Here is a 13,137-nt window from a genome sequence, read left to right as displayed (position 1 = left end):
ATTCTACTGTCCGGCTAGGCCGAGACTGATAAATCCATTCTCCTGTCTATGGTATTTGAGTTATTTTCAGGCTTTTGTTATTCAAACAATGCTACTAGGAACTCAAGGGTCAGTCGGTTTTGTTTTCCACATTTCAGTTCTCCACGCACACAAAATTTATTTTCCTAACTGATGAGTTTCAAATTCAACTTTTTGGTTTGTTTATGGTTAATCAATTGTCTGACCACCCATCACTGACGCACCTGTCCCATCTCTACAAATCTGTAATGTCATCTGTCTTTTTATCAGTTTTGCTTGTATAGCATGCTGATTCTGGGAGTCTTTAGTTTCGCAATGGTGCCTCGGGTGCTCCGCGGAAGAGAGGAGCAGACGGAGGGGAGTCTGGGTGGGGAGGCTCTGGAGTCCCAGACCCCATTTAGTCAAACCACCTCCCCCTCAGTCTGCTTTCTACATTCAACACTGAAATAAAACATACAGAAAACAGGTTCTAGGACTAAAATAACGAATTTGAAAAGCACTAGATTAGGGGCATCTGCATGGCTCGGTTGGTTAAGCCTGTGCCTTCAGCTCGGGTCATGATCTCAGGGTCCTGGGATCGAGCCCCCAGTCTGGCTCCCTGCTCAGCGGGGAGTCGGCTTCTCCTTCTCCTTCTGCCCTTCCCCTGCCTCGTTCTCTCTCTCTCTTAAATAAATAAAATCTTTAAAAAAATGTACCAGATTATGAGCTCCAAGGCACCTGCTACCATTAAAATCTATTATTTTCTTGCCTAGACCTCATACTACATGCATGCAGACGTCAGTTTCTTCTGAATTCTGATAACAAATCACTTCAGATAAGCATCTCTAACTATTAATATTCCTGAAAGGACTCATGCTTCATTCTGAAAACATAAAACTATCTTACGAATTGTGTCTTATTGGGACAATGATCAAGTTGTTCTTCGGTGTTCTCATTTAGTCTAAAACTTAGTTTCCCCACTATACACCATGAATGTTTTTGGTCTTCTCTGTTCTCTAAAATAGCTCAAGTCAAAATTAGCTACATCATATAAATTACTAAATTTGGCAAAAATATAATTTCTTACAATCTTAACGAAAATCTAAGAAAATGAGCAAAGCTGTTATTTTACATTAATTAAAAAGTTAATGAGCCAAATGATTAAAAATATGAGAGAAGCTAACTTTTAAATTTTCCTGAAACAAGTTAGAAATTTGTCATTTTTTCACATTTTTTATTTTAAAAAAAAAACTTTTAACTCCAGTACTATATAAAGAGAAATTCCTATGTATCACTTTAATCTCAAATACTTATCTCATTTAACAGTATTCACTCTTTTCCCACATCTGCATGGGTGAATGAGTACGTAGAACAAAGGATTCTTAAAAATAAGCTTATAGGTCACCAACTAGTTCTGCACGATGACCAAAGATCATTTCTCAAGAGTGAGGGTCAAAGGCTTTACTAAGGCTTCGTGACAGCTGTTTTGCACTCTCAGGACCCACTGTCCATCCCATGACCTCCAGGCTCCTCCACACGGCTCGGATACCAATGGCTCGTCCAACAGGAATTTGTATGAACTAGAATTCTTCAAAAAACAAACCCATGTCATAAATTAAACCCAGAAACAGAGAACATTTTTAAATAAAATGAATATCTACATTGCAACGATTATGGCAAAGAGGTGATAGAGTCAGAAACAATCTCAGCATAAAAATACTTTTATTTCCTAAATGATTTTAAATAATGCATTAGTCTATTCATGACCTGAGGAAAACATATTTATTACTTACTACTTCTTGGGAACATATAAAGAAATTAGCATTTATAAAAATTCTATTACAGTTTCATTATAAGACAAATCTTACATAGGAGGAAGTTAAGATCAGTCTTTTTAAAAAGCAAGAACATAAATATATAAAAGGAAGGGGAATCAATTTTTATTATGTTAGAACCTAAAACAGAGAGATAACTATGAAAGATTAAGGTTATCTTGAAATAATTATATGCAATTTTAAGAAGAAAAAATGTATTTTTTCATGTCCCCCGCATATTGCTACATAGTTATTAACAAAGTCATTACGCAAAATTTAAGACTACAAAGAATTTTCTAATCGTATTTCAAGATATAAAGCTTTACAAGTGCTTCTTATGTTTAAGGCTGTGGAACAAATGTGCGGGATGAGTATAAAATTGCTGTACCTCACTTCAGCCAAAATGTCCCTGAAAATGTGTGCATAAATGGAATCTTGCTTTAAATGCTCCATTATAGAAAAGCTTGCTATTTGAGAGACTTCTATTATAAATCCTTTTGTAAAAAAGGATAATCAGCTCATGGCTAATGTATTTCAAATATCTCCCTACCTTAAGGTGAGGTACCTCTAAACAGATTAATTACATATGATATCCTTAGGTATTCACAACCCCAGTCACCAACAACCCATTAGAGAGAAAACTCAGAAAATTCAGGTCAGTCAGTATAAGAGCCCAGTTTTCCCTGATGCCAGTGCTTCCATATTTACCATGTAAAGCAAATCCTCTTAGAGAAGTCAATTCTCAAGTGGTTGGAGCTTTACAGAATATTTTAATGTCAGGGCTACAGAAATGCCACTCATTAGACTAATGGGAATAAAAATAGCACTCTAAAGGTAATATTATTGAGTACAAACACAAGTACTAAGTAGCCCCAAGACAGAAAAGAAACTGTAAGCAAAACATTTCTACTTGGATCATTGACAATTACTGTGCTCTATTCACTCATTCGTGAGTTTTATTATCTTAAAAATGAATGAAGGAGAAAAATCACAGGACTCCTACTCTGTTCATTAAGCCTCCCACTAGGCTTTCTCATGTAAGTAGGCCTGTGCCTCCAAACAAGGGGATACTGAGGACCGAGCCCCCTCTCTCCTATACGTTTTGAGTGCTGAATTCAAGTCAAGCATTGCCCCAGGCACTGGAATGCACTAATGAGTAAGACTTCAGAGGCAAGTGCAGAAACTTACTAAGTGAGAAAGATATATAGAAATGAAGTATTATGAGGAAAATTCTTTAAAAATGTGAGAAAGAATGATAGGATGGTGTTAGGGAGTGGGCAGGATGCTAGAAGAGGTCAGGAAACAATAACCAGTTTGGGCAGGAGGCCCAATCTGGAAGTGGACTGCACCTAGGCACTAAGCAAACCTCAATCTGGGCTGAGATATCGGGGGTTGTCTAGAGAGTGAGCACAGGTAAGGTCCCAGCACCAAACCTTGAGACACTCCAACATGTGGAGGAAAAAAGGAACATGGCTGGCCAGAAGATCAAGCGAGATGAACACAGGGAAGCAAACACTGAATCCGCCAAGATGGAGATCGCTGGTGACCTTGAGAGGAGCCAGCTCAGAGGATCAGCGAGACTAGAGGGACCAAGAAAACAGGAGATAAAGAAGTGGGTGCAGTTCTCCCAATTCCACAAGGTTGAATTTTTTAAAGCACCATTTTAATTTAAATCAATTACAGCTATTGTGTTTTCTCCAGAGTTTTAATTGCATAGTCAAATGAGAAAACCATGGCACAGTGGGACCGAGTAAACTAAGAGCTTATTTTGGTCATTAGTAGCAGTATTTTGAGGTCTTTTTTTAAAATATGCTCATGAGAGGGGCGCCTGGGTGGCTCAGTGGGTTAAAGCCTCTGTCTTCGGCTCAGGTCATGATCTCAGGGTCCTGCGATCGAGCCCCTCATCGGCCTCTCTGCTCAGTGGCGAGTCTGCTACCCCCCGCCGCCACCTACTTATGATCTCTGTCTGTCAAATAACGAAATAAAGTCTTAAAAAAAAAAAAAAAAGAAAAAAGAAGTAAATCTTCCAACTCAAGAATTTAAAAAAAAGAAAAAAAATGCTCATGAGATAGCCTTCATCAGTTACCTTATTCCCCCAAAGAAACCCACGTTAAATCTGAGAAGCCATATTCAAGCTAAATGTTCATTAAAACTACTATCTTTCTAACCTGTAGCATGTTCATTTAATGTTCATTAAAACTACTATCTTTCTAACCTGACTGCCTAAGCCTCACAATGAAGCAGTGGAGAGGCTCAAAGCAACAGGACCTCTCTGATTAACGGAGACACACAAGTTCGATTTCCACCTGTTCTGCTGCACACTTTGAAAGAGCATCCCCACCTCCTCGGCCCAACTGCCAACAGCACACCGGCTAATGGACCATCTGCACCTGAACGGAGCCAACTGAGATGGGTTGATGATACCAAAGAAATCTCATTTCTACGTTCTTTGCTCCCCTTGTGTGTTGTTGAGTAACATTTTTAATTGTGCGATGAACTGAAAATGTTGGGAGAGACTTAACTTCTATAAAACGGGACCTCTCTAATGTGACTTTGATGGTCTTTCTGGTGAATTTTCTTTGCCACAGAAGGAAAAGTTGACCCTTGAACCAAACTACTGGGAAGCGAAGATTGCAGCTCTGTGGCGGGCAGAGGAGAGACAAAGTCTTCTGCCAGCCCCTTCTGCCAGTCCAGTGGACTGAACTATTTTCGATTATACCTTTTCAAAGATAAACTGAAATGCTGATCTCACAATGGTCCATGGACAAGTCAGATGAATAGAGTAACTGAGAAAGGCTGGCTGGTTTTTCAATGGAAAATAGGTGTGATTTTCCCCTTTTCCTGCTGAACTGTTAAAAGCATTCATCAGAGACACTTCTGCTCCTCAATGAAATACCATCAAACTTTTACAGAAACTCGTCAGCGGAGTTCTTCTCTCAGCATGCATGTGATCTGTCCGCTCAGCTAAAATTATGTTTTAATGATTATTATGAACATGAGATGTTTGCTGACTACTTTCTTCCTTGTAACCCGAGATAAATCCTCCTATTTTGCTGAACACTGGTTAAGTGAAATATACCATCACATATAGTTCCATATTTCAATTAACTTTCTGAAAAATGAGAACGTTCCCAGTTACAAAGAGTCCTCAATTAACCTAAACTTTCTCCATAATGAAGTTGGATTTGGACATGTCTCTCCATTATACACAGCAGTGCTGTACTAGGCCAGACAGCTCAGGGGCAACATTCCTACTTAATGAAGCTACGTAGAGAACTACTGCAGAGAACAAAAACAGATCTACACACAACCTCTCCTTCTCCCTAACTTAAAAACTAACCGAACCTCTGAAGCCAATACTGCCTCTCAGTGGCCGCCTCTCCCTTCAGGGCCCTTCCTATCTCTCCATGTTGAGCTCTCTATCCCACGTTTGATGTCAACCGCCCTCATTGGTTCTGTCGCTGAGTCAGTCACTATTTACCGAATATTTACTACACCAGGCCCTACTCTAAGGATAGAAAATAAAATGGTCTATCTCTCCTGAGCTTAGAGTTTCATGGTACACTCAAACAAGTGAGCACTGATCATGGGGTGCGGGACAGTCATCAGACTAAGTGACAACTGAATTTAAGTTGGAAAGTGGAGTAGATTTAGCTAAAGAGACAAAGAGAAGGACGACAAAAACTGAAGTGACAGAATGAGCGAGAACAAGGGGGCTGGGGGAGGAGGAAGACCTAACACTCCCTATTCGGTCAGCACTTTTCTAAACACTGCTCATCACCTACCTCAACGAAGCTTTCACAACAACCTCGTGAGGTGGGTACTGTTATTTCCGTCTCCATGTACAGGTAAGGAAACAGAGGCAAAGAGGGTACGAAACTAGGAAATGGGGAGCTAGAGTATAAGGGTTGGCAATCTGGGCCCTGAACCCTCTCGTCACGGCTTTGCTCCAGGGTCTCTCCAGAGACTGTGGACCACCAGGGCCACTGGCAGAAAAGCCATTCTGCATGGCTGGGAGCGCAGAGAAGAGAAGACAGATAATCAGTCATCTGTCTTGGTGGACTAATTATGCTAGAGTCTGAATGAATGATAGGTTGCTCTGTTGTTCCGTTAACTATGTGGTCTACCTTTTCATCTCTACACGTCAAACAAAAGGCTTCCTTGTGGCGGGGGTGTTGTAGGAAGGGAGGCGGTGCTTGTGTCAGGGCAAGGGGTATGCAGGAAGCCTTGGCAATTTCTCCACTCAACTTTGCTGTGAGCCTAAAACTGCTCTAAAGCATTAAGCGTACAGATGAGTAGAAAGTGGAATGATCTAGAAGAAAAAAGAAAGGCTTGCTTTGTCCCCATTAAAGAAACTGCTCGTACTACAAACCAAGTGGAGAAAAACTGCGGAGGTAAATTTAAAGTTTCGTGATGTCGACTCAACAATTACATACAATAAGGCTACTGCGTAGGAAGGATCGCTCTAGTCCTGAATGAGCAGCTGCAGCCCGAGTGGCAGTTTGGGTACGATCAGCCCTACAGGAACGTGGGCTCAGTCACCACAATTTGTTCCAAGCTTCTCAGTCCACCCCACACTGCCACCAGGCAGCTGCTTGCTAGAGCCTGGGTCACCTTCCACCTTCGCTCCTCGACTTGCTCCAATCCTAACTACCCCCTGCACCCATGTACCTCATGCTTCCAACAATGTAGAGCAACACTACTACTAAATAAAATGTTGGCAGGCTACTTTCCTTTTCCTTATATCCTCAAACATATTTCTAGGCTTTTAATTCTGGTAACTCTACCCATGAGCTGTGGGATTATTACTATGGTATAGGCATGAGAGAGCAGAGTAGCTATCTTTGGAAAAATTTACAGGTATTTAGATTAATAATGAAGGTGGAGATAGAAATGGCTGGGTGGTAGTCTTTAATCCAGAAAGTTCTGGCTGGATGCTGCATAATGTTTTGAAACCTGATAAATCCTGAAGACTAAATATTTCAAGTGCCTCTAAAGCATTCCCCCAAATGAAGTGTTCTCATGCATCCCTTATACAGGAAGCCCATAGTTCTAAAATAATTTAAATCATCACTCCCTTCTCTCACCCTCTCGAGCATTTTCATGTACATCATCTACTTAGCTGTTAGCCCTGACTTCCTGGCACTATTACTGATATTCTTGCCTTACTTGCATAGCTGGATCTTAAGGCTTTATCTTTTCTTCCCTTCTACTCAACCTCCATCCCCTTCGATGCCTAGAATGGCAGGCACTTAGCAGGACTACATAAATCTTTCTAAATTGATTGCATTTACCGTGATTAGCATCTTTCTTGTCACAGAAGAAAATGTTATTGGATTTTTAATTTAATCAAATTTGCTTACGATTTATTTTCTCAAGGATTTTCTTCTCCAGGTTACAACTCTTTAGGAACCACATACGGGTATCAAATATCCTGTATGTCAAAGCTAGCTTGATTACAACATCTCACTTAGAGACACCTTTCTTCCCTTTAAATAATGACGGAGGCTGCATTTACCCTTTTCCCAATCCCAGGTGCTCCTGCTACATTCTAGAAGGTATGGAAAGTACTAAGTGTACCCGTGACGGCCATAGAAGACCAGCATTTCCCCAGACTGGACTTGTGTCTGCCACGTTTTAGCACGAAGAGACTGACCTCCTATCTTAAGCTTTGAGTTCTCACTTGACTGGTAGCAGGTCTATAAAATCTGTGGCCATGGCAATGGCTTTAGCTGCCTGACAGCAGATGCTGGGAAGTAACAGAAGAAACAGTTTATCAAGTCTTTAAAACTTTGCCATCTTGAAGGAATCCTGTGAAGGCAAACCACAAATTCACATGTGCCCAACACTTCAGATCCTTCTCCAGAAACTCATTTTTCCAGAGAGGTCAATCACCTACCTTGGAGTTCTCCACTGCGACTGTAGAGCTCCCGCCTCTGCTCTCGCAAGTAGGCACTCATACTGATGGCATGGGAGGATGACTCGAACCTGGGAAGAGATGCAGGGTAAACCAACAGGCAGTGTCCAGCCACGTAGTCCAAAAGTGTTCTACTCCAGTCTGTGGGGTGCTCCCTAATGCTCCCGGCCCCAAACATTCTGGCTCTCCCATGAAAGGGCCAAAGCAGGCTGCCACAGACCTTGATTTAGGAGCAATATTCCTAGCTAACGCCCCCCTCCACAACAGCCTTTGGATCATTTGCTCCTTCTTCATTTCAGCTGATGGAACTCTCCTCTGTCACCTCCAGACCCTCTGCCAGGATCCCTACGCACATGCGGTAAGGATATCCTATGAAGTCATTCTAATGGGCTTCTCTCCAGTTCACAAGGCACCACAGAAATACTGGCTCCAGAGGGCGGACATCTTGCTTCTTGAACTCCCTGGTCAGAGAACTAGCACAGAAGGCATGCTAGCAATGCTGCTTCGGACACCAAACGAGGAAGGCATCAATGGTCTCTCCTTAAAAGTCCTCAAAAGCAGCATAATTTCTAAACAGTTTCTGACCTGCCACCTACAACACGAAATACTCTCCAAACTCTCAGGGGACAAAGTGTGTGTTCACCCCAGGAATCACTTCAGAGGTCAGCAACATGGAGGACAGGCGCCTGATATCTTAAAGGTGAAAACAAGAATGCCAGAATTTAAAAAAAAAAAAAAAAAAAAAAGTTTTTTAAAAAGGGAAAGAAAAAAAAGTCACAGTCTTAAGTGAAACAGCAGGGAAGAGGGGGGTGGGAACAGGTGAACTGAAGACCGTATCAACAGTGAACCTTTGACGTGTTAAGAAATTCCATTTCAGGCCTGTGATTTTTCAAAGCCAGAGCAACGGGCTGACAGGAAGAATCCTCCTGAGAAGGATTGCCACTAAGTGGTAAACAGCAACATCACGGAAGAGCAACAGGGATAATGGCATAGGTTTCTGGCAACAGAAAAGGAACGCCACCACTTCCTTAATTCTGCCTTTTTTCCCCATTCTTTGACAAGGAAGATGAATATCAGTCTGAGGGAGACCCTAGGGTTTCTTGATCCTCTCCTCTGCACCCTGCCAAGAACTGAGAGGACCCTCGCAGCCAGAAGGAAGGCAGAGTGTGCAGTCCTTCAAAAGTGCCACCTGCCAGTCAAGTGCTGGAGAGAAGTCGCTGACCTCCGGAGAGCATGCTGACAGCTATTGATCAAACATGGCAAGGGAAAAAGAAATGAACTCTTGAGCCAAGAATAGAGAGGCACACAGGCTAGAATGAGAACTTAAACACACTTAATTAACCTTGGCTAGGGGCAATTAAAGAGAGTAATAAAGTCCTTCACGGGTGTCATAAAAACAGATTACAGCTCACCCAAATCTTAATCCTTTATGACCTGATGCATTTTTGCTACTCAGGAAACCCTCTGTATGTTTGCTACAACTCACAGAGTGCTAAAATTTTACAGTAAAAGAGGCCCTAGGGATGATCTGGTCTCACTTCCTTATTTTATAGCCAAAGACACAGAGATCCACCATGACAGTAGACCCACTCTGGTTTGCATGGTTCATTAATGGGAGAACCAAGACCAGAAGGAGGCAAATCTGTAAGAATGGTCTAATTTGGTATGGGTGATGAGTTTCTATTACTATGCAATAGTAGTGAATGTTTAAGAATAACTTAAGTTCATTTATTTGGTTCCGATAATTTATATGTTTTTCAGTACCACAACTTCAGGTTAGGCTAAATGTGCAAAAATGTATACAGTGGCCTGAGGTTGAATGTTAAGGGTGATGGTTGAGAGCATGAAATCTAAACACCTTACAACCTGCTTTCTGCAGTACACCGAGATTTACCACAGGAAGAAAAAGAGAGAAAGAGAGAGGTAGAGAGAGAGAGAGAGAGAAGCACACCAGAGAGCAAGCAAGCAAACAAGCCAGCGAAGCAAAAGCCCAAGGATTAGGCAGCATCTCGGGCCGTCTTCGTTAACCACGTTTTCTCTTTCAGTACCTTCCCTGTCTGCTGCCAGAGTCCCCATTCTAGCTGGGCATTCTTTGCTCCCTCTTCCAACGGCTGAATGCTGAGGAAAAGCGGTTCCTCTCCAGCCCACAACTATCACCAGAGAAGATCCCTGACTATTTTAAGACAATCACTGGGATCTGCCAGGGACTGGTATAGGAATGCGTGTAAGACCCGATCCCAAGACCTGAAAGAAACTTGCAGGGGGGTCTTGACACTCACAGAAAAGATGAATAAAGAGATAGTTATTAATTTTAAAAAAAGATCTGAAATGGTACAGCCATTTTGTAAGACAGTTTGGCAGTGTCTCGCAAAGCTAAACATAATCTTACCAAATGGTCTGGTAATCATTCTTTTAGGGAGTTCTCCACATGAACAGAAAACTTACATCTACACAAACACCTGCATGTTTATAGCAGCCTTCTTCACAATGGCCAGAAATTGGAAGCCACCAAGGTGTCTTTCAATAGAAAATGGAAAAAAACCAAGGTACATGCACACAATGGAATATTATTTAGCAATACAAAGAGATGAGCTATCAAGCCACGAAAGACCTTAAATCCATATTGCTAAGTGAAAGAAGCTCGTCTGAAAAGTCCACACACTCTATGATCCCAACTATAACACGTTCTGGAAAAGATAAACCACAGAGATAGTGATTATCAGGGGCTCAGGGGGTGGGGAAAAGAGGGAAAAATGAGTGGAAAACAGGATGTTGAGGGCAGCAAAAGTATTCTGTATGATAACGTGATGGTGCATATGCGACAAGACATGTTTTTCAAGGCCCATAGAATGTACAAAACAGAGAGTGAACTAGAAGGTAAACGACACACTTTAGTTAATAATGGTCAATATCGATTCATCAGTTGTACGAAACGTACCAGAGGAACGAATGCAAGATGTTAACATAAGTAGAAATTCTGAGGAAGGGGGATGTTAAGAGAATTCTTTGTCTTGTCTACTTGATTTTTCTTTAAACTGAAAAGTGGTATTAAAAACAGTCCACTAATTTCAAAAACAAAATTTGCAGAAGAATCACACCCTCTCCTTGGCTGCACCATTATATTGGAGTGGGACCAAAGGCATGAAATGAGAGTCGGGTCCTTGAGGATGATGCACTGTCGGATTCCAGACTCCACTTCGTTCCTCCTTAGCACGTGAGGTAAGAACTTTCCAATGGGGGCCTGTGTTACCTGTGGACTAAAGCATTTTAACTACTAGTGCATCTGTGCTCTGAACAAAACGGTAAAACATAAAAAAAGAATGCACTCGATACACAGAATGCATTTTATTCCAGTGTAGGCACACTCAATCTCCTTTCCTCCAGATCCCAAGATGAACGCCCTGCTGGAACTTCCAGTAATGATTAAGAACTCTATGAATCTATGATATAAACAAATCTCAAAAGTGAATCAATAAAAGATACTCTAGCTTCAACTGTTCCAAAATAATGAATTCCAAACACAGAGATAATACTTCTGTAGTCACTTCATATGCTAAGATTTACAGGCACAACTGCTTAACCTGTTATCTCCTGACTCCTCAGAAGAACACAGAGACCGACCAAGACTTAAACCCTGCTTCTACCAATTGCTAGCTATGTGAATTTACGTAAGTTACTTAACCTCGCTAGGGTCTCAAGTTTTTGTGTGCAAAAAAAGGATTAAAAATAAGACCCCGAGAGGTGCCTGGGTGGCTCAGTGGGTTAAAGCCTCTGCCTTCAGCTCAGGTCATGATCCCAGGGTCCTGGGATCAAGCCCCACGTCAGACTCTCTGCTCAGCGGGAAGCCTGCTTCCTCCTCCTCTCTCTCTCTCTCTCTCTGCCTGCCTCTCTGCCTACTTGTAATCTCTGTCTATAAAATAAATACATTAAAAAAAAATAAGACTCCGACCCATAAGGTTGTAATGAGTAGATGAGACAATCCATGAAAAAGGCTTCATGCTTTCGCTAGGACTTAGGATTCAGCGTTAGCCACTACTCCTGCTGCCGAAATCTGACATAATCTGAAAGCTGATGTATTTCATTTCATATAAAAGTCCCCAGAAACAACTGGCAAGTTTCATTTCCCTTCACTTTACATAAAACACCACAGAAGTAAATTCCAAAATCTTTATTAAAAGTCCTAGACAGTCCACTCACCATATTTCAAAACAGCCATTTCCCCTTACAGAAAACAAAGGTATACAAAATAAAAAATATTTTCACTTTCTATAAGTTGCTTCAAATCAGCTTCCACTGGGTGAGGCACCAGCTGCCGAAACAGTAGAGAATATCCCACTCGGATCAAACACTCCTGATGCCTGCTATCTGACCATCAGGGAAATACTTACTTAAAAAGAGAATTTTTTGGCCTTTGAGGTTTCTTCTTGGCAAAAAAGGCTGCAAAATCGCGTCCAGTGCTGGCATAACTTAGTTGAGCTGATGGTTCAGAGGCCGTATGAGTATTTTTCATATCCAAGTACTCAGTCAACAGCATCTGTGCAATCAGATAAACAGTTTAATGCACACATTTATGATGGGCAACTAAGAAAAGCAATTTAAAATGATGAAAGCCTCATCCTTGACATTCGGAAGTATATTAACCTAGCTATTCATACTTCTAGTTGGAGATCTAAGGAATGATTCAGGATAAACAGAAAGTCATCTATTTGCCATCTACACTTAAAACTGAGAATAGGATGTTAGACATTTGAAGGTGGGGGTAACGGGGAACATTTTTCTTGAGGTTCCGCTATGCGCCAGGTACTGTGCCAAGAGAGTTAACCAACATTTATAACCCTCATAACTGGGGCACCCGGGTGGCTCAGTCATTAAGCGTCTGCCTTTGGCTCAGGTCATGGTCTCAGGGTCCTGGGATCGAGCCCTGCATCGGGCTCCTTGCTTCTTCCTCTCCCACTCCCCCTGCTTGTATTCCCTCTTTTGCCATGTCTCTCTCTGCCAAATAAATAAATAAAATCTTAAAAAAACAAACAAACCCTCATAACTCCCAATTGCAGCAATGTCAGCAGCAAGGACGCAGTACTTACTGAGGGCTTACTATGTTGTAGGCAAGGGGCTAATTTGTACTTAAAGTACAACATTTGATTAAAGGAATTCTCAGGTTACAGATAAGGAAGTGGTTTAGGGATTGCAGCATGAACCCTGGGATCCTCACTCAGGAGACTACGTCACACTCCTCACTCTATAGTGAAGGGGAATAAGTGACTCTGGTGACTCCAACAAACTCGCTAAGAGGCACCATGAGCCACTGCAGGCTAAAAGGCGCTAACCTACAAATGATTTCTAGGGCCACTGCTCATCTTGACAGCTTCAAAGCAAGAAAACCAACAGCTTTTTAAATCATAAGTGCCA

The 13,137-nt window shown here is 41.7% G+C and overlaps 1 protein-coding gene across 3 annotated transcripts in view; it reads right to left on the bottom strand.

Moving 5' to 3' along the window:
• EXOC4 (exocyst complex component 4) overlaps positions 1-13,137 on the bottom strand; it is a 730,059-nt gene that overhangs the window by 513,511 nt on the left and 203,411 nt on the right. The window contains exons 8-10 of one of the 3 annotated variants that reach the window (XM_059171893.1): positions 12,117-12,262; positions 7,711-7,799; positions 1,211-1,585 (exon numbers count right to left, since the gene is read on the bottom strand). In XM_059171893.1, coding sequence (XP_059027876.1) covers positions 1,578-1,585; positions 7,711-7,799; positions 12,117-12,262 — 243 coding nt within the window. In that variant the 3' untranslated portion in view covers positions 1,211-1,577. Of the gene's footprint in view, positions 1-1,210; positions 1,586-1,762; positions 3,392-7,710; positions 7,800-12,116; positions 12,263-13,137 lie in introns of those variants that run through there. The other 2 variants (XM_059171892.1, XM_059171891.1) reach the window with 2 other exon arrangements.

Source organism: Mustela lutreola, chromosome 4 (genome assembly GCF_030435805.1).
Source record: "Mustela lutreola isolate mMusLut2 chromosome 4, mMusLut2.pri, whole genome shotgun sequence".
NCBI classification, from domain to species: Eukaryota; Metazoa; Chordata; class Mammalia; order Carnivora; family Mustelidae; genus Mustela; species Mustela lutreola.
This window is presented reverse-complemented; position numbering and strand designations above follow the sequence as displayed.